General features: G+C 40.3%; 1 protein-coding gene across 22 annotated transcripts in view; it reads left to right on the top strand.

Annotated features, from left to right (window-relative positions):
* Positions 1-24,537, top strand: part of NEB (nebulin) — a 220,175-nt gene that overhangs the window by 9,860 nt on the left and 185,778 nt on the right. For all 22 annotated transcript variants that reach the window (XM_047771926.1, XM_047771945.1, XM_047771947.1 and 19 more), the window contains exons 8-20: positions 546-650; positions 1,288-1,392; positions 6,321-6,425; positions 13,501-13,605; positions 14,226-14,333; positions 16,960-17,076; positions 19,214-19,318; positions 19,405-19,512; positions 19,610-19,714; positions 20,366-20,464; positions 21,732-21,836; positions 22,778-22,885; positions 22,971-23,084. In XM_047771926.1, coding sequence (XP_047627882.1) covers positions 546-650; positions 1,288-1,392; positions 6,321-6,425; positions 13,501-13,605; positions 14,226-14,333; positions 16,960-17,076; positions 19,214-19,318; positions 19,405-19,512; positions 19,610-19,714; positions 20,366-20,464; positions 21,732-21,836; positions 22,778-22,885; positions 22,971-23,084 — 1,389 coding nt within the window. The remainder of the gene's footprint in view (positions 1-545; positions 651-1,287; positions 1,393-6,320; positions 6,426-13,500; positions 13,606-14,225; positions 14,334-16,959; positions 17,077-19,213; positions 19,319-19,404; positions 19,513-19,609; positions 19,715-20,365; positions 20,465-21,731; positions 21,837-22,777; positions 22,886-22,970; positions 23,085-24,537) is intronic.

Consider the following 24,537-nt stretch of genomic DNA (forward strand, 5'->3'; position numbering starts at 1 on the left):
TCTTTCAAAAGAATCTATAGTGAATCAGAATCATGATTTAGTCTGAAAAATTAGCCTTTTTGGGGAGTTCCCATTGTGGTGCAGGGGGTTACAAATCCAACTAGTATCCATGAGGATGCAGGTTTGATCCCTGGCCTTGCTCAGTGGGTTGGGATCCGGTGTCACCATGAGCTGTGGTGTAGGCTGCAGATGCAGCTTGGATCCCATGTTGCTGTGGCTGTGGCATAGGCTGGCACCTGTAGCTCTGATTCAACCCCTGCCTGGGAACTTCCATATGCTGCAGATGTGCCCTAAAAAGCAAATAATAATAATAATAAAATAAAATAAAAATAAAAATTAGGCTTTTTCAAGTACAAGTTGACTAATGCAGTACAAGTATCATGGGACTTGGACATGGTCAAGATTACCATGATTGATGCTGGTGGCACACAGGCAGCCTTCAAATTGAGTGTGACGACTCTTCCCAGTGCTTCCCTTTGTTCTCGAAATCGTCATGCTCTTGGGAGGCGACATCACACCATTGGTCCCCTGCTCTTTCTGTCCAGGTTTTATATAAGCAGAACTGGGAAGACACCAAGGATAAGTACCTGCTTCCTCCTGATGCCCCTGAACTTGTCCAGGCCATCAAGAACACAGCTATGTTCAGTAAGGTGAGGGTCTCTGCTCTATCGCCACTTCTATCTTCTCCTGGAAAGAATATAGTTCCCCACTGATTTTGTGAGTAGCCTTCAAGTGTGTGGGGCTGCAGGGGCAGGACTGTAGGAGGGACCGAGAAGAAAGTTCCTGGGCCAAGTTCAGGGGAGGGTCTGAACAGCTGGAGAGGATGTGTGGGGAGAACAAAGATGTGGCAGATAACCAGCTCTGAGACCCACAAAGACCTGCAGAGTGTGGGGCCTGTGATACAATTTGGATATTCCTGGCTGTTATTTATATTTGATCACTCTTATTAAAAGTCAAAGCCCAGAAATGAGACAAAGTGCTTCCTGGCTCCTTACACTTGCATCCATACTTGTTGCAGGAGGCAGGTAAGGTTGCAGAGAGCAGATGAAACAAAATCAGACACTTCTGCCCTTCTGTAAGTAAGACGTGTCAGGAAACGCCAGAGAAGCTATTAATAAGTATGACTTGGATTGGATGGAAAGAGGGAAGTTATCTGTGAATTCCATTTACTTTTGCTCTCTCCTTGTCCTGAGTTTCTTTATGCTGTTGATGGGTGAATTCAAAATTATGTATTTCATGTAAGTGTGTTCTCACTTTCTTATAACTTTTCATTCTTCTCTGATTTAGAAACTGTACACTGAAGACTGGGAAGCTGACAAAAGTTTGTTTTATCCATATAACGATAGCCCAGAGCTGAGGAGGGTCGCCCAAGCCCAGAAAGCTCTCAGTGATGTAAGTGCAGTGCAGTGGGTACCATTTGGGAGTGTGGAGTCAGGACCCCTCAAATTATGTCTTCTAGCCTGAAGTTCATTGCAACTCTTCCTTTAAAAACACTAAGCACTGGAAGTTCCCATTGTGGCTCAGTGGTAACAAACCCAACTAGTATCCATGAAGACGCAAGTTTGATCCCTGGCCTCTCTCAGTGGGTTAAGGATCCGCCCTTGCTGTGAGTGGTGGTGTAGGTCACAAATGCAGCTTGGATCCTGCATTGGTGTAGGCTGGCAACTGCAGCTCTGATTTGACCCTTAGCCTGGAAACATATGCCGTGGGTGTGGCCCTAAAAAGGAAAAAAAAAAAAAAAAAGACTAAGCACTGTTATTGCAGATGAATACATTTAGAATCATTATAATTTATGATGTCTAATTTAACTTAGATTATATATTTTGTATTAGACATCATTTTGTCTAATTCCATCCTCTTACTGGTGAGGAATCTGAGTTTAAGTCACATAAGCAGTTAATGGCAGAGGACAGAACAAAAGCCTTATCTTGTGGTCCCAAGGACAGTATTTCCACTGGAGCATATATCCTTCTGTCCCCTTAGCTGGAGTTAAGTTTTTCTGTGAGCGGCGTTTAAAAAATCAAATCTATTGGGGGAGTTCCTTCTGAGGTACAGTGGGTTAAGGATCTGGTGTTGCCATAGTTATAGGTGTAGGTAGATAGATAGCTAGATATTAAAAAAACCTATTAGAATTATAGTCCCCTTCTTAAATGTATTAAGTGGACAATGTTATTAAAGGAATTTGATTTTTGCTATTCTAATCATAAAGTCTGAACTTCAGTGTGTACCCGCTTTTCTACTCAGGGGACCTGACCATTGGGTGTACCTAAGAGATATTTCAGAGTTAATAAAAAATCAGCAACCCCACTGGCCAGAATTTTAGGATCTTAGACCTTTAAAGCTGTTTGTTAGAGGAATGTGAAAGGCCTAATCGAGTCCACAGGGTTGAAAGCAGCAACAAAGATCCCTACTTGGGCCCAACATATAGTTCTGTGACCTTTATCAAGTGATCAATAGTTTTTTATTGAAACTCCATTATGCCTGCATACCCGGTAGGATGAAAAAGTATGACCAGAAATTTTCACCCTTTCCCCTGAGAATTTATAATCAGGCTGGGAAGATGAAAGTGTTACATAGCAAACAAGACAAAAGTGGAAAAAAAAAACTAAAAACAACCAAAACAAGCCAACAACAAAAAAGCCAAACCCTACAGTCTAAGACTTGCTAAGAGAAAGCCAGGACGTATGTGACAAATCAGAGAAAGCCGTGTGGAGGTGGTGATCCCAGGGCAGTAGGTAGTGATGAACAGCAAAGGCCTTTCAGGGAGTGATGGTACTGGAGCCAAGGGACAGAGGTGAAATGAGTCTGGAGTTTCGGGGGACAAAGTGAATGCTGTGGGTGTCGAGTTAGGAAGGCACTTGTAAGAAACTGATAATGAGACCTTGACAATGAGACAAAAATAGTTCTGCTATAATATGATAGGCAATAAGAGGCATCATAAGATATTGGAGAGGAAAACTATATGATGAAAGTAGAATCTGGAGAAATTTTGATGGACCGTGTGGTAGATCAGGACTAGGAAACATAATAATTTGGAGAATACTATTTTTGTAACATAGATAGATCAGAGGGTGATAGGGACAAAGGAGATTCCTGAAGAAGAAAGCGAAGCTAATAAGTATTTAAAAAGTGTTAACACATTAGATATTGGAGACAAAGGAGAGAGAGGAAACATTGTTTTCGACAAAGACTGGCAGTCTGGAGAACTAGGGATACCAGTGGTAAAGAAGCATGAATGAGAAGAGAAATAGAGTTGAAGTATCGGAAGGGACATTCAGATCCAGGCATTTAATAAATTAGAAATGTCATACTATTGTGCACATGTGAGAGCAGGACAAGAGGTGAATATTTGACAGTCACATAAGTCTTTAAAAGGACATGAAAACGTATGAGGAAGGCAGAACAGTGAATGGCCAAGGGCAGAGTTTCGGAGGGCACTCACTTAGGACATCTGGAAAGGAGCCAGCAGAAGAACGAGGGAACAAACGGTCAGAGGATTTGAAGGGGAACCAGGAAATGCCAAGTCATGTCAGCCAAGGGAGAGGTTTCCAAGAAGACACTTAATCTCCAGATGTCTTCTTTTACCCATAAAATGGAGATATGAAGTGTCACCTCCATGCCACTCTAATGCTGTGGACTTTGAACAATTAAAGTTGGCCATATTTTTTGAGAGACCTCAATAGAAGACACAATGAAGAAGAACATATAATAATGAAATAGAATCTCCCCATCCTTGCCTCAGAATTGGCCGTTGAGGTATGCCTTTTATTTTTACTGCAGACCAAGTATGCACTAAGTCTCAGGTTACTGACATGCCTATTAATACTGTTGTCAGCACTGTGAACTTCTGCAATTATTGGGCACAGCTCCCCCCACCCCCCACTGCAAGCTGTTGTACACAGACCGTACCACTGGGTAGGTTCATAGATTTTGAGTTCAGGGTTTAGTTTCAGAGGCTCTCTCCCTCTCTGTGTCCCTCTGAACCCTACTTAACATGTTTTCCATATTATCTAAGTAGAGACAAAATACTTTTCAAACACTAAGAGAGCCTTTAAGCCAATCCAGAGTACTGAATTCTAACTAGACAGAATTCTGAACAAAGGTTCTTGAGAAATTAGGACTTTCTAGATCTGATTTCTCAGAAATTTCCTGACAGGATGTCATACTTCAGAAGCATTTCTCCTGGTAGAATGTTGCTTTCTCCTGAAGGCCAGTCATTAGAAAATATTGGTTGTCTTATGCCTAAAAGAAGTCTCCACTTTTTTTTTTTTAAAATCTTTTTAGGGCCGCACCCGTGGCATATGAAGGTTCTCAGGCTAGGGGTCTAATTGGAGCTGTAGCCACCAGCCTATGCCAGAGTCACAGCAATGTGGGATCCGAGCTGCATCGGCGACTTATGCCACAGCTCACGGCAACACCAGATCCTTAACCCACTGAGCAAGGCCAGGGATCGAACCTGAAACCTCATGGTTCCTAGTCGTATTTGCTAACCACTGCGCCATGATGGGAACTCCCAAGAAGTCTCCACTTATTTAAAAGAAAGTAAGCAGTGGAATTACTACAAATACATTTTAAAATCTCTCTTTTGTATCCCAATTGATTGTTTGTGAAAGCTATTGTTATAGGCACTAGTGTTAAGTTATTATTTGAGTAAGATGTAGTTTGACTTGGTTAAAATATGAAGAAGGTGATTGTGACCTTGGAACCTCTTTACTTTATAAATAACAATATTGCCCCATGGAAGGAGAAATCATTTGTAGAAGACTCACAGTTGAGTAGTAAAAGAGTTGAGAAGATAATTCCCCTCTTCAGACCTCTCCCTGTGGCCTCCACGTGTAAAACACACATTCAGAAATCAGTCCCTGAACGCTCGCTCTAGTCAGGTACTAGATGGGGAACAAGGGGTCCCAAATGAAAGGTTGAATTTTCTACTGTTCTAGAGCTCACAGTCCAAGGAGGGACAGACATGTAAACAGTCAGGTACAGTGTCACCTGATAATTCCTTCAAAGGAGGTAAGGACCTCCTTGAGTGAAATGCCAGGAGAAGGTCATAGATTCAAAAAGTGCTCAAGATGGGACCATGTATATATCTTGAGATGCGGAGAATGAGTAGCAGTTTGCAGGCAGATAGGGAGAGGGTGGAGTTGGGGTGTTTTAGGGCAAGGGAACAGCATGTCTGGGTGAAGAGGCATAAAAGGACTTCAAGGGTCTGGAGGTCTGTGAATTGATCTGCATTGTTGGAGACAGAGGTCAAGACTGGTGGGGGAAAAAAAGCCAGAGTCGTTGGTAGTGAAGAAAAACGGAGAGCAGGAGCCCAGGGGGGTGTGGTTAATGGGCATGGGGCTTGTTTTAAGAAGATAGGGGCCTTTTACAGACTGAAGGAAAGAAGCTAATAAAGAGGGAACTCTTGAAGCTGTAAGAAAGAAGGGGGGTGATGGGTAAAGCTGAGTTGGCAGGGCTACCAGAGGGAGCAGCACCCTGAGTGCAGGACTTATGCCTTGCAAAGGGCTGCTTTCCCCCACCATTTGAGGATGGGGGAGATGATATAAGGATAGATCAAGATGAGTGAGTTGCCCATCTTTATGAAAGAGGAAACTGAGCGGAAATTGGAGTGGGGATTTCAGGCCAGCCACTGGGAGTAGAAACTGACCAGAGACCCAAAATAGGATGTTTAAGCTTCAGTAAAGGCAAAGTGGCAACTGGATTCCATAAAGGCAGAGTATTGGGCACAGAGCACCAACCCTGTTCCTATCTATAGAACAAATAGTTGGGTAGACACATAGATTTCAAGCTAAAGGCTTGAGTTCAAGAGGCTCCCTTTCCCACCTCTGTATCTTCTTCTGATGTCCCTTTTAACCCTGCTCCTGGCATTATCATTACCTAATCCACAGAGCTGTGTGATTTTCTTCAGCTATCCTCAGCATCCTGGAAATAAGAACAACAGAGGTGTGTGGTCGAGTTGATCCAGAGCTGGGAGTTTGTGAGCAGGTGGGATGTGAAGGCAGGAGGGTGGCAGTTGAGGATGTTGCTTAAGAGAATAATTTTTATTGTACATCATGGCATGGAGATGAATGGAAGGGAATGGAATGGATCTCAGGCCAACAGTCTTGGAGAAGAAGGAAGATTCAAAGAAATTGAAATCACTAATGATGATGAGAGCAAGGGCCTGTAGCATCTAAAAGGATAGATTATGGTACAACAAAGTGTAAGACTTCAAATCCAGGTGAAAACATAATCTTTAAAAAAAAAAAAGCCAACAAATGGAATGTGGAAGTAGACTAATTTTCTATGGCTCATGAATATCTCTTTTATTTGGTCAGATTGCCTACAAAAAAGGTCATGCTGAACAGCAAACTCAATTCACGTCTCTGCCAGATCCTCCAGATATAGAATTCGCCAAGAAAGTGACCAATCAAGTGAGCAAGGTAAGTAGATGAGTCTGGGACATTGTCTCCCTTGAAAACTCCGCTGAATATTCTCAACCATCAGAGAAAGTAACTAAAGTGAACCTAAAAATGCAACACAAACACTAAGAGTATTTTTGTACATGAACCCTAAAAATGCTCCGGCTAAAGAAACATAGCTATTAACACTGTGGAACATGTTAATATTAGTATTAATATTAATGCTAATATTAATATTTCAGTTAGCTTGATGACTCAGGGATTGATACATGCGAAGGTCACATTTCGAGAGCAGAGCTCACATCTTAATGTCCTTTGATGTTTTGACTTAGGAGAGTGATACTAACAGAGTAACCAAGTAACCGCTAATGCCCACCAAGGTTCTGATTGGATTCAGTGTGAAAACTGCTTTCAGTCAGACTTGGAGAAAATAAGAATGCATGAGTGGCCTCTCAGATGTAGCTCAAACAGCCGTGGGCAGTGCACCTCGCAATTTCTAAGGCCCTGGCCAACAGCTTAGCCTCTCTATATTTAGTCTGGTCAGCTAGCTCTGAGGAATGCAGCCCTGACAGTGAATGTGGTGAGACAGATGTTCAACTGATGAATAGATCCATGCTAAATTCCTACTTTAATTTGGCCTAAATCAGCCCACTTTCTCCTGGGGATACTTCTGCTTTTAAATACCTTCCTTTGCCCTCTGGGGAGCTGACTGTCAGTTTGGCCTTCCATTTAAATTGTGACGGGACCTCAAGATTTCTGTCTTGGTAAAGTATTTTTGGGGAAAATATGTCTCCAGTAAAGGGGAAGGAAGAAAATTACGGATGAGGAAGTCTATTCAGTGATGTTTTTTAGTGTCTGATATTTCAGATTACCTATCAGTATAACCGAAGGCTATTTGGATAAAATATCTAGTAAGTACAGTAAGTTTTCACTGATAGGAAGACCATAAACCTGAAATTCTGCCCAGGTAGGGCTAAGCAGAAATTAACTTTAGGACTATTCAGAAAGAGATGGCCTACAGAAAGTGTCAATATCATAAATAAGATGGAAGAAAAAGGATGATTTATTTTTTGGGGAGGGGAGAGAAGAAAAAGAAAAAACTGCTTTCTAGGGTTTTCACTTAGAAAAATCTGCTTTCAATTCTTATTTAAAACACAATTTAAAAGATATCTTACTAATGCAGCATTCTTTTACCTTATTTGAGTATGCAGAGTGGGTACTTAAAAGTGATTTATAGAAGAGTTTGAAACAAATTTTTTAAAACTCAGCTTTGCCAGTCAGCCTAGAGCCACACTCCTAATAGAGTAGCTACCAGCCACATGTGACTATTGAGTACTTGACATGTGATAATATAACTGAGTCCTCTATGTGTGAAAAATACACTGGATCTTGGACACTTGGTATGACAAAGAGAATGTATAATAGCTCATTCATTATGCTTTATTGATTATGTCAAAATGACAATATTTAGCATCTATTGGGTTAAGTAAAATGTGTTATTAATTTCCCACTTCTTCCTTTTTACATTTTAAAGTATGGCCACCAGAAAACTTAAAATTACAGAGGGGAAAAACTTAAAGTTACAGTGGTGTTGCATTATATACCTAGGACTGTAGCACTCGTCTGGATGCAGAGACTGGATCCTTTGGAAGCATTGCTAAGATTGTGCTTACATTTCTGGAGTTACAGTATGAGCCAAAGGGAGGAGGGCTGTGGATGCAGGTCATTGGATTCAGCTATGGTGATAGTTATTCTTCCCAGTCTTATCCAGATTTCCAAGTTTTTAATGGATGTTGTGCATCCAAAGTAATAGTCATATTGGCAAAAAATGCTCATGATGGGTAGCAGTCCATCCCACAACAAACATCTAATAAGAGAGGTGTGAAGCTGTGGAGAGGTGTGGGTGACTTAGATATGAGATTTGCTACCTTCTTCTTGAAGTCTTCCCTACTCTCAAACTGCTTTGACTCGTTTCAGTATCCTCATTTCCTTTCTCCGCCAAAAGATAAAAATCTCCATTATCAATGCACTTTCATACTTTAAACTCAGCATTTCTCTGTCAAATTATGTCTCCCAGATCCATCCCTTTGTGTTACAGTGTTATAGCCTTCAGTTCACGTGTTAATGGAAAAAATATCACATATATCTGTAATTATTATATTGCTGTAACATTCTGTTTACTAGCCTTCCTTGCAATACCTTTCAGATCAATTCTCTCATCTTTGGCTAAAGCCGCCAAATACATACCAGCACTTCTTCCTGGCTCAGCAAGTATTGTAGCTGTAACATAGATGGGCAGGCAGGCAGGGCTGTTTGTGTAACACCACGCCCTCTGCAACCAGCTGCAGGTGGGGTTCCATGAGCAACACTGGGAAGTTCCTTTAGCTTGTATGTGCCTGCCTCTCCAAACCTGACAGAGTTGGAGAGATGGGTCAGAATGAAGCTTGGGGTGGGGGGTGAAGTTGGACATTGGACCATGATATGGCTAAGCCATCTCCACATATCACACAGACACTCAAGCCTCACTGCCAGATGCGTAGAGTAAGACCCCTTGGCAGGCCAAGGTGGTCCCAAGTGGACATGTTCCTCTCCTTCCCTCTTATTCCTCTGGCTGCAAGCCTTTATCCTTTCAACTTCTCTCTTACTCCCAAATGGGGATGGCCCCAGCTTCCTCAGCAGGTAACAAGCCCCAGCCTTCTCCCTTGTGGTGTAAAGCTTCCCAGACCTGGAAACACTCGGGAATTGCTTGGGAGAGATCTGCCTTCACCCCAGCCCATTTGGGCTCTGAATAGAAGGAAATAATACACTCTGGTTCATGAAGGGTAAGAAGAGAAGGGCTTTGGATAAGGGGGCTGGGAGGTCTTACACCCTAATTTTGCATCTTCTTTATAAATATCTTTAAAAAATCAGAATTTATTCTTCACTGTGAGAATTAATCTCCTATGCAATTTTTCCTTAACAAATCTGTGCAATTCATATTTCTCTATAATAGCCCACATTTGGACCTCATTAGAGGTGCAGTTATGACCATTAAGTCCATTAGGAGTATCTGCTGCCTTCTCAATTTTAAGTTATGTTACAAAGTTCTCGGTATCTCAGTTTAGGGCTGCTGCGGGCCCAGGTGCCGCACACCCCCAATCCTTCTTCCTTGGCAGCAAGCAGAAGAAGGGCACTATCTCTACAAAGACATTTAGATTAGGAGATCATAACCTGGGGTATGTGAACATCATGAACCTCTGAAGCTGTTAAGTGTTGATTGGTATTTTAGAGTTCTCTCAGATCCCTGATGGGATCTATTCTGCAAAAGACTAGAAACACTTCTATAGACAGTCTTAGCAAATCAAAAAATCTCTTTTAGTGACTTCAATTCTTTTTCTCAGGTTTTTTTTTCTTTTTTTTTCTTTTTTTCCTTTTTAGGGCTGCATCTGTGGCATATGGAAGTTCCCACCAGGCTAGGGGTTGAATCAGAGCTACCGCTGCCAGCCTACACCACAGCCACAGAAATGAAGGATCTGAGCCATGTCTGTGACCTATACCACAGCTTACAGTAATGCTGGATCCCCAACCCACTGAGCAAGGCCAGGGATCAAACCCGCTTCCTTATGGATACTAGTCGGGTTCATCTCCACCGCGCCACAACGGGAACTCCTTCACTTCAATTCTTTAAAGATTCAAAAGAGGAGGGTAAGCAAATTAACTAGCAATGTAACGCAAATATTTTCTCAGCAAAGATTTCCAGTGGAGAACACACATACACACACACGTGTGTGCATGCACACATGAAAACACACTTCTCCAGAGTTTCTTACCCCTGTTATGAAAATAATGATAGTGATTGTTATTATTACTATTAGAATAACCTACATTTGTTTAGCACCATAGAGTTTACAAAGCACTCTTCAGTGTATGATCTTATTTAAATCTCCCCAACAATTCTTTGTGTAAATATTATTATTATTCATAAGGCCAGCACTTATGGTTGAGAAAAGTGAGGCTTAGAGAGATTAAGTCACACCTTTGATAATAATGGAATCAAATCTTGGACACAGAGTTTCTGAACTCAGAGCTCTAACATTTATAGCTATGAATACCACTTGGCTGTTAATTAGCATGTTGACTTTTTTTTATGGCCAATGAGTATTCTTTTTTAATTGAAGTATAGTTTATTTGCAGTGTTGGTACTTGTTCTTTAAACGCAAAGCAGAAAACCTCTTTATTTTTCTTTGAGGAGTGTGGTGGGGTGTAGGGATTCAAACACCTTGAGACCTGTTGGTTATGAATGTTAACTCATTCTATGAGCCAAGGAGGGGCCCTAACCCTAACATGGCTCTGGCTCATGTTCCACATTTGGGGTTGGCTATGTTGATTCTATTCCAGGAACATTCAAAACCAAAGCAGTCAAAATATCATGGACTAGGTTCTATTTAGTGTAGTTGAACAAACATTTGTGAGATAGCTTCTGCACACTGCATTTTGTGTTAGATTCTGAGGCTACACACATGAAGAAGACGTAATTCCTCTCTCTCGGGAGCTCACAGCCTAGGATTCAGGTGGTGTGTTGGTGGCAACAGTTCAATTTTTGAATTACTTGTTCTCATTAAAATTAAGTCTAAACCAGTAAGTCTTTTTTTTTTTCCCCACTGTACAGCAAGGGGGTCAGGTTATTCTTACATGTATACATTACAATTACATTTTTCCCCCAGCCTTTCTTCTGTTGCAACATGAGTATCTAGACAAAGTTCTCAATGCTATTCAGCAGGATCTCCTTGTAAATCTATTCTAAGTTGTGTCTGATAAGCCCAAGCTCCCGATCCCTCCCACTCCCTCCCCCTCCCATCAGGCAGCCACAAGTCTCTTCTCCAAGTCCATGATTTTCTTTTCTGAGGAGATGTTCATTTGTGCTGGATATTAGATTCCAGTTATAAGGGATATCATATGGTATTTGTCTTTGTCTTTCTGGCTCATTTCACTCAGTATGAGAGTCTCTAGCTCCATCCATGTTGCTGCAAATGGCATTATTTTGTTCTTTTTTATGGCTGAGTAGTATTCCATTGTGTATATATACCACATCTTCCGAATCCACTCATCTGTCGATGGACATTGGGGTTGTTTCCATGTCTTGGCTATTGTGAAGAGTGCTGCAGTGAACATGCGGGTGCGTGTGTCTCTTTTAAGTAGAGTTTTGTCCAGATATGTGCCCAAGAGTGGGATTGCGGGGTCATATGGAAGTTCTATGTATAGATTTCTAAGGTATCTCCAAACTGTTCTCCATAGTGGCTGTACCAGTTTACATTCCCACCAACAGTGTAGGAGGGTTCCCTTTTCTCCACACCCCCTCCAGCACTTGTTATTTGTGGACTTATTAATGATGGCCATTCTGACTGGTGTGAGGTGATATCTCATGGTAGTTTTGATTTGCATTTCTCTTATAACCAGCGATGTTGAGCATTTTTTCATGTGTTTGTTGGCCATCTGTGTATCTTCTTTGGAGAAATGCCTATTCAGGTCTTTTGCCCATTTTTCCATTGATTGATTGGCTTTTTTGCTGTTGGGTTGTATAAGTTGTTTATATATTCTAGAGATTAAGCCCTTGTCGGTTGCGTCATTTGAAACTATTTTCTCCCATTCTGTAAGTTGTCTTTTTGTTTTCTTTTGGGTTTCCTTTGCTGTGCAAAAGCTTTTCAGTTTGATGAGGTCCCATGGGTTTATTTTTGCTCTAATTTCTGTTGCTTTGGGAGACTGACCTGAGAAAATATTCATGATGTTGATGTCAGAGAGTGTTTTGCCTATGTTTTCTTCTAGGAGTTTGATGGTGTCCTGTTGTATATTGAAGTCTTTCAGCCATTTGGAGTTTATTTTTGTGCATGGTGTGAGGGTGTGTTCTAGTTTCATTGCTTTGCATGCAGCTGTCCAGGTTTCCCAGCAATGCTTGCCGAATAGACTTTCTTTTTCCCATTTGATGTTCTTGCCTCCCTTGTCAAAGATGAATTGACCATAGGTGTCCGGGTTTATTTCCGGATTCTCTATTCTGTTCCATTGGTGTGTCTGTCTGTTTTGATACCAGTCCCACACTGTTTTGATGACTGTGGCTTTGTAGTATTTCTTGAAGTCTGGGAGAGTGATGCCTCCTGCTTGGTTTTTGTTTCTCAGGATTGCTTTGGCGATTCTGGGTCTTTTGTTGTTCCACATAAATGTTTGGATTGTTTGTTCTAGTTCTGTGAAAAATGTCATGGGTAACTTGATAGGGATTGCATTGAATCTGTAGATTGCTTTGGGTAGTATGGCCAAATATTTACAATATTGATTTTCCCAATCCAGGAACATGGAATGGCTTTCCATTTCTTTACATCTTCTTTGATTTCTTTGATTAAAGTTTTATAGTTCTCGGCATAAAGGTCCTTTACCTCCTTGGTCAGGTGTATTCCGAGGTGTTTGATTTTGTGAAGTGCAATTTATAAGGTATTATATTTTTGTATTCCTTTTCTAATATTTCATTGCTGGTATACAGAAGTGCAACTGACTTCTGAATGTTAATCTTATATCCTGCTACTTTGCTGAATTTATTAATCAGTTCAAGTAGTTTTGGGGTAGAGTCCTTAGGGTTTTCTATGTATAGTATCATGTCATCTGCATACATAAACCAGTAAGTCTTATTCATTGATCTGCATTGCCAAAATGTTGTTGAGGTATTGCTTTCTGGATAACAGGATGTTTGGGTAAGCTTGACGATTAATGCCTAACTTTATCTGGCATGAAAATCTGGTATTGAGTAGTTTTATCATAACTATGAATTATAAATGGAAGGTGCTTCTGACTCTCTCTCTTCCTTCAAATATCAGGGACCATCCGTGAGTTCTCAATGAATTAAGTCCCTAAACTGAGTACGCAAAGGGTGGATTGAAAACCTCTATTCCCCATACCCAATTTTCTTGCTGGGTAAATTCACACTAGACAGGAAGATTTGAAGATACCTATTAAGCACTCAAGAAGGGCCTGGTTAAGATATTTTTAAAAGTGACAATTACCACTTGATTTGCTGCCTTATTTGTCAGTCTTCAGATTTTGCTTGTCTCATTTTCTTTTTCTTCCCTCCTAGCAAAAATACAAGGAAGACTATGAAAATAAAATCAAAGGCAAATGGAGTGAGACCCCTTGCTTTGAAGTTGCAACTGCCAGAATGAATGCAAAGAACATCAGCACAGTAAGTAGGGAAAGATTGGTGGGTGTCTTTGGGTTGAGAGGGTGACCCTTTCCTGTATGACTTCTAGCCACCTACTACTCCTCAAATGGTACCTGGACATCTGCGTCTTCTTGGGCGCAAGACTTGTATAGAGTTCCTATTAAGAAGGAAACACTACTCTCTTTCCTTCCTTTTGAGAAATACTGTTTTGATTGGATGCCATTATTCTCGCCTTAGTTTTCATAGGAACAATCTGGCTTCAAAGTAAGTACAGGTGAAAGGGGCCCTTTTAAATTTATTCTATTTCTGGGCACTCAAATGGCACATTTATGAAATTGATCAATTTCTCCCCAGAGTCTCCGCACTAGAAAACCTAAGCCCTCTTTTTCTTATAAGTTTTTTGCCTCTGGCCTTTGAGAGCTCATTCTTTGAGGTTGTCTTTCAGCCTGTTATAATTGTTCCACATCTCTGTTAAGTTGCTGGTGGGTTTTGTGATGGCACCACGTTCTATAATTGCACCCTGACCTGCAGAAGCTAAGAGGAACTTGGGGAATGTCTTCCGATAGCCTCTGTTCTCCCATATAAAACCTTGGCAGGGTTTGTTCCCACTGCAGTTCTCCAGCATGTTTAATGTCTTACAGAGGAAATACCAGGAAGATTTTGAGAATATGAAAGACCAGATCTACTTCATGCAGACTGAAACACCAGAGTACAAAGTGAATAAACAAGCTGGGACGGCAGCTAGCAAGGTACAGGGACATTCTCTCATTTATCTTGATGGTCTCAGTGGGGGTGAATATCTTACAGCACTTGCTTTTGTATATAATGGGGAAAAAAAGAAAGTTCTTGGGAGAACAATAAGATTCAATGGGATTATAATAGAGGTACCAAAATTTAAAAGATTTGTCACGTAGGAGAATTCACGACACTCAATTACCATCTTCAGCTTTTCATGGACTAAAGGACCTTTTGATAGCTAGAAATAGAAAGGACAAAAGGACCTCTCAAGAAAAGACAACTGGGGAGTTCTCTTGTGGTACCATGGGTTAAGGATCCAACATTGTCACTGCAGTGGCCTTTGTTATTGCTGTGGCACAGGTTCTGATTCCTGGCCATGGACCTTCCACAAGTCATGGGCATGGCCAAAAAAAAAAAAAAAAAACTGTCAGCTTAACATGACTGTGGATACTCCCAGACTTGCAACTACCGTTACTTTTCTATTTTCCTAGTAACTTGTGAAAACCTAGTCACAGACAAGATATGTAAATCCATGGATCTCCTTATATACTCTATAGAGTGACTTTGGTCAATCATCAACTCCTAGGCATTCTAAAGTACTATAAAGAGCAATAACTTCAAAGCCAATCAGACTTGATTCTCGAACCCTGACCTTGGCTCTGCCGGAGGAGTTAAAGCAGGAAGGTCACATCACTTAGGAGACTGCTTCAGTATCCAGGTGTAAGACAATGATGTTTTGGACCAGGCAGATGGCATGGAAAGTGATGGAGAAGTATTTTGAAAAGAGAGCTAACGTGATTTGCTTAAGAGTTGAATGTGGGATATGAGGGACAATTTTGGTCTAAGCAACTAGACAGATGAGGTTTCCCCTTATTAAGATAGAGAAGATGGGGGAAAGGGTAGATAATGTCTTTTGGAAGGGAGACATGAGCTCAGCTTCAGACATGTAAGATTTGAGATGCCATTGAGACACATGAGGGGAAAAGTGGGCATTTGATTATATGAGCCTGGGGTTTCACGGGAGATAGCTGGGAAGGTTGTGTCAGTTTGGAAGTTGGTAGCATCTGATTCATATTTAATGTCATAAGACTGGAGGTCATTGAGGGAGCAAGTGTAGACAGAAGACTCTAAGGACTGAATTCTGGAGTGCTGCCACATGAACACATGAAGGAGATGAGGGAGGAGAGAGCGAAGTCTTGGGAAGCAGATGAAGGGAGAAGAGGGGGATCGACTGTGCCAAATGTTTCTGAAGGGGCTTTATCAATGGATGGTCTCTGGTGAACTTAACAAGAGCCATCTGGTTGAACCTGCTCAGAGAGAGTTCGTGACTGAATAAAAATTGAGAAATAGAAGACTGTGAGTGGACTTGACCCTTTCAAAGTACCTTCCTGATAGAAAAGAAGAAAAAGGGGTAGTAGCTGATGGATAATGAGGTGAAGAGGGGATTTTTTTAAGGTAGGAGAAAAGGACACCGTGTTTCTGTGCTGATAGAAGAAAAATCCAGTGTAGAAGGAACAGGTGATGATGTTGGGGGGAAGGGCAAGAGTGACTGGAGAGTTGTGACTTGAGTAGGTAAAAAAGGAAGGGGTCTGGTGCTTAGAGGAGGGGGTGGCTTCCCCAGAAACAGGAGAGGAGCTTGAGCATCCCAAATGCAGGTAGGGGGATAGTAGGGTTTATGGGATTTCCTTTCTGGTTGTTTCCATTGTTCAAGGAAATAGATAATTCTATAAGGTAGAAAGGCCATTTGTAGCCTCTATTCTAATAGAGAACCCCCTGTGAGCCCTCCGTGTGGGTTGTAGGGAATGGTGCATCTGGGTTTCAATTGTGTATCTCCTGCCTTTGGGTACCAAGCTGGTTGTATTTTTTTTCTGAGTTTCTTAAATGTTGCGATATTATCTAGGATTTCCTGAACATGTCTATATTCTAAGGTTACATTTTTGGAACAAATAGTTGGCGCTGGGGATCATGGTCTGGATTCAGATCACTTTGTTTTCCTCCTGAAGGGGGCTTTGGGTCCTCACTTAAAGCCTTGGTCATAGCTGGAATTGAAAATGCAAAGCAGGGAGGTTAAAAGGAAAATGTGAGGTTGCTACCCTTCTTCCAACCCGAAGCCCCTTCTTCTTCTTCCCCCGTGTTTATTAAATACACACATGCTCACACACAGTCATAGAAGAGGCATAAAAAGGTATATCAGTGATGCTTCTAGCTTATTTTCTTTAAAACTATGTTGGGAGATAGACAGCTGGAGGTTAAGAGCTGAATGAGGGTCCTGGAGCATTCAGGTATCTGGGACATGATGTATCATCAACTTATGGTCTCTCTCTCTTTCACTGTCTCTCTGAGGTAGGGACCATGTATTACTCTTTCTTGTATTTGTCCCAGAGCCAGGCACGTAATGGATGCCCTATGGATATTTTTGAATGAATAAATGATTGGGAAGAAAAGATAGCCTGAAAATGTATGCAGTTTCCTGGCTGCTGTTCTGAGTTACTATGAATATTTTGTTTATGAAATGTCAAGCTGCCATTTTCTCTAAGGATAAAATTGATTTGTGGAGCTATGTCATAATATCTGTAATAGAGACGAGAGCAAAAATAACCTGGAGCGTTACTTTATCACTTTATTTCACTCCTACAGGTAAAATACAAAGAAGACTATGAAAAGAATAAAGGAAAGGCAGATTATAATGTACTTCCCGCTTCAGAAAACCCACTACTCAAGCACCTGAAGGCAGCAGGAGATGCTCTAAGTGATGTAAGTATATTCTTATCAAAAGTGTTTTTTTTTTTTAACTTTAGCAGCAAGAGAGATGAAAATTTTTCTCATTCTCTAATGACTTCGTGCAAACATAGTTTTGCAAATACTTTAAGGTTATGGTGTAGTAGTTTCTCTGGAACTGTCTAACCACAGGAAGGTGTTAGTGCCTCTGAGGATAATGTGTGTCAATTTGGAGAGCCTGTGGCCTTAGTTCAATGGGCAGGGAAATCCTCCTTTGCTTATAAGATGCAGGTGCCTCTGTCTTTGTGTGGGCAAGAAGTACACTGTAGGAGATGTCCTATGATTCTGACAGAGCCAGAAGGAGACTCTGAAAGGGGAGGAGAGAGAAAGATGAAGCTACTTAGTGCCCTACCCTGGTGTTCTTCAAGCCTGCTGCTGGGAGAAGATGGAAAATGTCTTGCATTTCACTTCTCTCCCTGACCCCTGCCATTTTTCTCTTTAGATCTTGGTCCCAGAAACCATTACTGACAGAGAGCAGAACTTAAAAGATGGCTTCCTGGGAGTTCCCTTGGTTGTTCAGTGGAAAAAAACCCAACTACCATCCATAAGGATGTGGGTTCGATCCCTGGCCTTTTCAGTGGGTTAAGGATCAGCATTGCTGTGAGCTGTGGTGTATGTAGGTCACAGACGCTGCTTGGATCTGGTGTTGCTGTGGTATAGGGTGGCAGCTGCAGCTCCAATTCGACCCCTAGCCTGGTAACTTCCATATCCTTAGGTGAGGCTCTAAAAAAGAAAAAAGAAAAGAAAAGAAAAAAAAACAGATGGCTCTGTAAGTCTTTACAGGAGATAATGGCTAATCCATTAGATTTGAAGTGGATTAGATAAGTGAGAACTGGGCCTGACATTAGAAGCCTAACAGCCCAAGACTGCTTTGATGATGTATATAAAGAGACAGAACATGAGATCAGTTGAGTTTTTCCCTTTCGGCTAGGTAATGTTAAGTTTTCCAATATTCGAGGAGCATAGGTAGCTCTCTATGTGGGTTAGTTATCTTTCTTTGTCTGCTGAATTAAGTCAGCACCATATAAATGTGTACATGGGATTGGCTGGGATGAGGGAGGTGTCAGGGGAGAAGGTGTAAATGGATCTGCCCAAAAAGCCCTGTCGGGAAATCAATGCAAAGCACATCTCCTGCTTCCTAAATGAAGGTCGTCTTTATCAAACATACAAAAGCCCAAGTTCAAATCCATTTTGTTGAAAAAGACAGCAGTATAAACACACTTAAAATGTATGGCAGCATTTAGAGTTTCAAAACTGAACATTAAAAAATGAGAGTGATCTGTTTTACAGGTTGTGCACTGTATAATCCAGAAATTGTTAGGGCTAAAGATAAACCTTAGCAGAGAAGAAGAGTTAGTAGACTTTTGTAAATACCTTATTTTTAAAGTATACTGTCCATTTGTATAATAAGAGGCTTTTCCTTGGTAGAAGGAGGAAGAGAAAGTGGGTATTTTTCAATGTGTGCTAGAGATTTGGATGTTTGTATTTTGAAAAAAAAAAGAATGAAAAAGTTTCTGTTGCTCAGAATATTCTGGTTTGCTGGTGCATCATTAGTGAGGGAAGAGTATGTGAGGTGGAAGGTGGAAAAGGCAGCAATTCAGAAATGCACAGGAACCTGTGCAGCTAAGGTCTTGGTCTGAGGCAGCATACTGGTTTCTGAATTTTTGAGAGAATATTAAAAACTTAGTTTTGGGAGTTCCCATTGTGGCGCAGTGGAAATGAATCTGACTAGGAACCATGAGATTATGGGTTTGATCCCTGGCCTTGCTCAGTGGGTTAAGGATCTGGCATTGCTGTGGCTGTGGCGTAGCCTGGCAGCTGTATCTCTGACTCGACCTCTAGCCTGGGAACTTCTGTATGCCACAGGTGTGGCCCTAAAAAGAAAAACAATACCAACAACAAAACAAAACAAAAATCTTAGTCTTTAACAACAATTTGCTAATAGAAGAGGTTTATCATTTATGGCACCCCAATGTTTGATTGTCAGTTTTTAAGATGGTTGACAGGTAACATCTTTTTTTCTTCTATTGTTTAGTGTTGGAAAATACAAATGTAATAATCAGCGTGGGAGTGACAGGAATTTGCTTTAACTGGCTTTTCTTTTCTTTGACAGAAAAGATACAAAGAAAACTATGAAAAGACAAAGGCAAAGAGCATAAATTACTGCGAGACCCCCAAATTTAAGCTAGATACGGTTCTGCATAACTTCAGTAGTGATGTAAGCAACCCCTGGTCATTCCCTCTGTTAAAGCAAGGACCCATCATTAAGCTGATAAACACATGAAATATGTTTTTGTCTTTCAGACTAAATATAAAGATTCCTACTTGAAGAATATTTTGGGACATTATGTAGGCAGCTTTGAGGATCCGTATCATACACACTGCATGAAAGTTGCAGCTCAAAACAGTGATGTAAGTTCTGAGGCAATCGTTTGACTTTCCAAATAATACATTTTTAGGGCATGAATGCAGTGGTTGCATCCTTATGTCTGATTTCTTTTCCTCATAGAAAAACTACAAAGCAGAATATGAAGAGGACAGAGGCAAAGGTTTCTTCCCCCAGACCATAACTCAAGAATATGAAGCAATCAAGAAATTAGACCAGTGTAAAGACGTAAGTCGGTGGTGTAAACTGTGAATGTTACCAACTTCCATTGCATCTAGTGGTCAAGATATGTTTAAATGGAGTTCCCATTGTGGCACAGTGGAAACAAATCCAACTAGTATCCATGAGGATGTGGGTTGGATCCCTGGCCTTGCTCAGTAGGTTGAGGATCCATTGTTGCTGTGAGCTGTGGTGTAGGTCACAGACATGGCTCGGATCCCACGTTGCTGTGGTGTAGGCTGGTGGCTACAGCTCTGATTTGACCCATAGCTTGGGAACTTCCATATGTTGCAGGTGCAGTCCTAAAAGGCAAAAAAAAAAAATTATGTTTAAAATTGTGACAAATGCAAGGAGATTATGAGAAACAATTTATTTTGTAGTAGGTACATTATTTTCTCCTATTATTACCTATACATTTCAAGCACTAATTCTAGTTCATTTTCCCAAAGAAAATAAATCAGGAATCTGAAGATATGGGAAAGTTTCTATATGGATGTAAAATCATCTCTCAAAGAGATTGTAGTCTATTTAGGAAAAAAATAAGTTTTCTTTACTATAAGTTTCTTTTCTTTTGGAGGATGGAGTTCGGCTTGCTTGGCCTATAAGCCAACTTGAATTTGACAAGTGATACTACTAAACCTGATTCTTTTTCCCCCACAGCACACCTACAAAGTCCACCCAGATAAGACAAAATTCACTCAAGTTACCGACTCTCCTGTTCTGGTGCAAGCCCAAGTCAATTCCAAACAGTTGAGTGATGTAAGTTCCCCTAAGTATCCAGAAATCCAGTTATGATGGATAACATATCATAACTCTACACATGAAGTCCAGTGACTTGTCATATTTATTAAAAAAGGCTATGTAAGTGTTAACAAGTTTAACTTGTATATATTTCTAATCGCTTAAAATCCTTTCCTATTTAGTTACCTTGCATCTAATTGGGTGGATAACAGTTATAGTGAAGAGTTCTGTAAACTCCCACAGCTTAATGCACTGGAAAGAACATGAGTTTTTGGGTCAGATGAAATTGGATTCGAATTCTACCTTTGTCATTTATGACCTGGAGTCCTAAAAAAGTTGTCTAACTTCTTCTTACCTCATAGTCCTTTTATAATTTGTGGTTGTTTTAAAGATTAAGTGAAAGGAGATATGTGTGTAGTACACATCCTGGCCCAGAGCAGATATTCAATACATGGGGCTTTTCTCTCTCACACACGTGGAGTCTTTGAGATACATTTTATATTATGAGTTTTAAGTGTAAACTTCCAAACTTGTGTTGAACTAAAAATGACAAAATTAACCTTGGTAGATTTATGGCCATTAGTGAAGGCTTCAGTTAGAGAATCCACAATCCATTATGTATATGAGGGGACATAACTAGATTTGTTAGAAAAGACTGTCCAGTGAGTGAGCATTGACAAAAGAAAGGGAGAAAGTCTGTCACTCTCAGAACCTAGAGGACACTTGTGATATACGAGGAGGGGGACCTCCATATGTGAAAGTGCCACCTCCTTCTGTTAGAGTCCTACCATGGTGACAGATGTGATCATGGCTGTCACCTAGCCACCACACATGTGTCGGTAATGGGGTTGGGGAGTTCCCATCGAGGCTCAGTGGTAAAGAACCTGACTAGTGTCCATGAGGATGTGGGTTTGATCCCTGGCCTTGATCAGTGGGTTAAGGATCCTGCGTTGCCATTAGCTGTGGTGTAGGTCACAGATGCAGCTTGGATCCCCCGTTGCTGTGGCTGTGGTTTAGGCTGGCGGCTACAGCTCCAATGCAACTCCTAGCCTGGGAGTTTTCATATACTACAGGTGCAGCTCTAAAGAGAAAAAAAAAATGCAGTGTGGCTCACCCTAGCTCTGGATTTCTCTTTTGATCTTAACTCTGTCAGTTGCTATTTAACAATGCGTCTTTACATTTTATCTTGTGAAATGTACCACACAAGATTTTTTTTTTCTTTTTGTATTTTGGAACAATTTTTCTTTTGAATTGAGAGCTAATTGGCTCATTCTCTCTTTCTCAGCTAAATTACAAAGCAAAACATGAAAATGAAAAGTTCAAGTGCCATATACCTCCAGATACTCCTGCATTTATCCAGCACAAAGTCAACGCCTATAACCTGAGTGATGTGAGTCCCTTGTGTACTGTGCCAAGTGATATATACTGATGCCTGGGCTTGTAGTTTTGAATTGCTTCATTGAATAAATACTTCATTGTTAAATATGGGAATAACAGTTAACATTCGTATTGTGTTCCTATGCCTCTGCCAGGGTAACTTTGAACATACCTGCAGAAATCTTGTAAACAGCTTCATGCAATAACCAACCTTCAAAATACTACCATTCTTGAGTATTTAATTGCAAATTTTAATTTTAGCTCTTTTAGCCATATATGCTTTTATGGTATACTATAGTTTTATTTTAGGACCTGATGTTTTAAGATACAATTTCATTTCATTTATTCCCCAGACGTATAATATCTCATGGCACACAGATGATACTTATTTCTTCATGTAAGAGAACTTGCACTAGTGAAGATATAGGGTATTCAAAAGGCATAAGGCTGGATATCCATTGCTATCTTTCATCTCCAAATTTAATTGTATAGAAAAGTCAAATTACCCTTGAGGATTTAAATTTCTTCAACGATTGTATAAATAAGTACTAAGATTATCCGGCATCAATGAGTACTGTAATGATTTGTGAAATAAGCTTTCCAGAGGACTTGAGATCAAATAAGAATGATGCCTTTATATAATAAAAAGTAAGTTAACTATAGAATATTTGTGCCATTCTATAAAATATTCAGAGTTAGGAATCAAACATTAGTATAATAACTAGAATTAAGTTCATATAGTGAAATATTCTCATGGAGAGTAGAGAAGCCTAATCTTGGAGAATTGGAAGATTCATCTTGAGGAGAATCATCTAAAATATGCACCATTTATTAAACAATGAAAATGGTCTATTTTATATCAAGACAAAGTATTGGGTTACCCTTTAGACTGTAAATTGTGACAACATGCATATCACTTTTGCCCATTCCTATGTTGAACTTTTCCTTATCCAGAATGTTTATAAGCATGACTGGGAAAAGACCAAAGCTAAGAAGTTTGACATTAAGGTGGACGCCATTCCCCTGCTAGCAGCCAAAGCCAACACCAAGAACACCAGCGATGTGAGTATGGCATGGGCACCTGGGCAGGGTGGCCTCAGCAATGCTTCCTCATGAGTGGGATGTGGCACATGTGGTGTCTTTGCAGGTGATGTACAAGAAAGACTATGAGAAAAGCAAAGGGAAGATGATTGGAGCCCTCAGCATCAACGATGATCCCAAAATGTTGCACTCTTTGAAGACGGCCAAAAACCAGAGTGATGTGAGTGCTTTTGTGAATCTGTCTTATTTTCAGATGTGACTGATTTATTTTCAGATGTTACTATTTAATATAAGCTCTGATGGGATGTTAGCTTAAATGAAATCGCAGATTCAGGATGAAAGGTCAAGCATTTTCAACCGGTGGTAAGGGATGATTAACGTCTTCATTCTTATGATGTCCCTGTACTCTGAGACCAGAGAATATTGTAAAGCCTCCCTTAATTCCTTAATGTCTTCTGTTTTATTAGGGGGGAAATTACACTAGCAATATCCTTTTCTTTATTGTTTTTTCTAGAAATGGTCTCAATATCTCAGTATGTCTAAATACCTATTCGTTCCATGCTATGACCTGACTTAAGTTACTTTACAAAAATATATACAGAAAGGAGCTCCTGTTGTGGCTCAGCAGGTTAAGAACAAGAGTAGTATCCATGGCCTCACACAGTGGGTTCAATCTCTGGCCTTGCATAGTGGATTAAGGATCTGGCATTGCAGTGAGCTGTGGCGTAGGTCACAGACACAACTCGGATCTGGCATTGCTGTGGCTGTGGTGTAGGCTGGCAGCTGTAGCTCCGATTTGACCCCTAGCCTGGGATCTTCCTTATGCCACAGATGTGGGCCTAAAAAGAGATAGATAGATAGATAGATAGATAGATAGATAGATAGATAGATAGATAGATGATAGATAAATAAACACCAAAAAATTAATTTAAAAAATACATACGGAAAAGTAAAAGACAGATTTCCCTGATGGCTCTGTGAGTTAAGTACCTGGCATTTTCATTGCTGTAGCTCTGGTTACTGCTGTGTTGTGGGTTTGATCCCTGACCCAGAAACTTCTGCATGCCATGAGTGCAGCCAAAAAAAAAAAAAAAGAGAGAGAGAGAAAAGTAAAAGGCAAGAAGTGAGAAAACCAGGTTATAGACAAATAAAGTAGGAAAAACTCAAGGAAGCATAAGTATTTTAAGAATTTTATAAGATACTGATCTCATGTTAAAGACCTTAAAATATACTTCGGATTTCTTTATGAAAGAATTAAAAGAGAATATGAAGAACTACATGATGCACACAACAACACAGAAAAAAATTCTTTTTATGTATTATTGTTATAAAGTAAAACATTAGGTCTTATTGATAAAAGCCAGCTTCCAGAGGTGCTGTTCAATGTGTTTTCACTAAGTGTTGAGCCGAATGCTTTTCTACAGCAGGAGCCCAGGTATCTAGGCTCCACCTCATACCTTTACATTCTTTCACACCAACTCTTAAATCATTTTTTTCAAACACATTGAAATGGAAAAATCATTTTAAATCAGGAAATTGTATAGACAGCTTGGTTTATTTATTAGTTTATTTATTACTAATTTATTCCTGCTGATCAATATTAGGATAAATAATGTGAACATTTTATGATTATTAGCAGACTAGATCACATAAGACTTGATTCTCTACCATAT

This window comes from Phacochoerus africanus, chromosome 3 (genome assembly GCF_016906955.1).
Source record: "Phacochoerus africanus isolate WHEZ1 chromosome 3, ROS_Pafr_v1, whole genome shotgun sequence".
Taxonomy (NCBI): domain Eukaryota; kingdom Metazoa; phylum Chordata; class Mammalia; order Artiodactyla; family Suidae; genus Phacochoerus; species Phacochoerus africanus.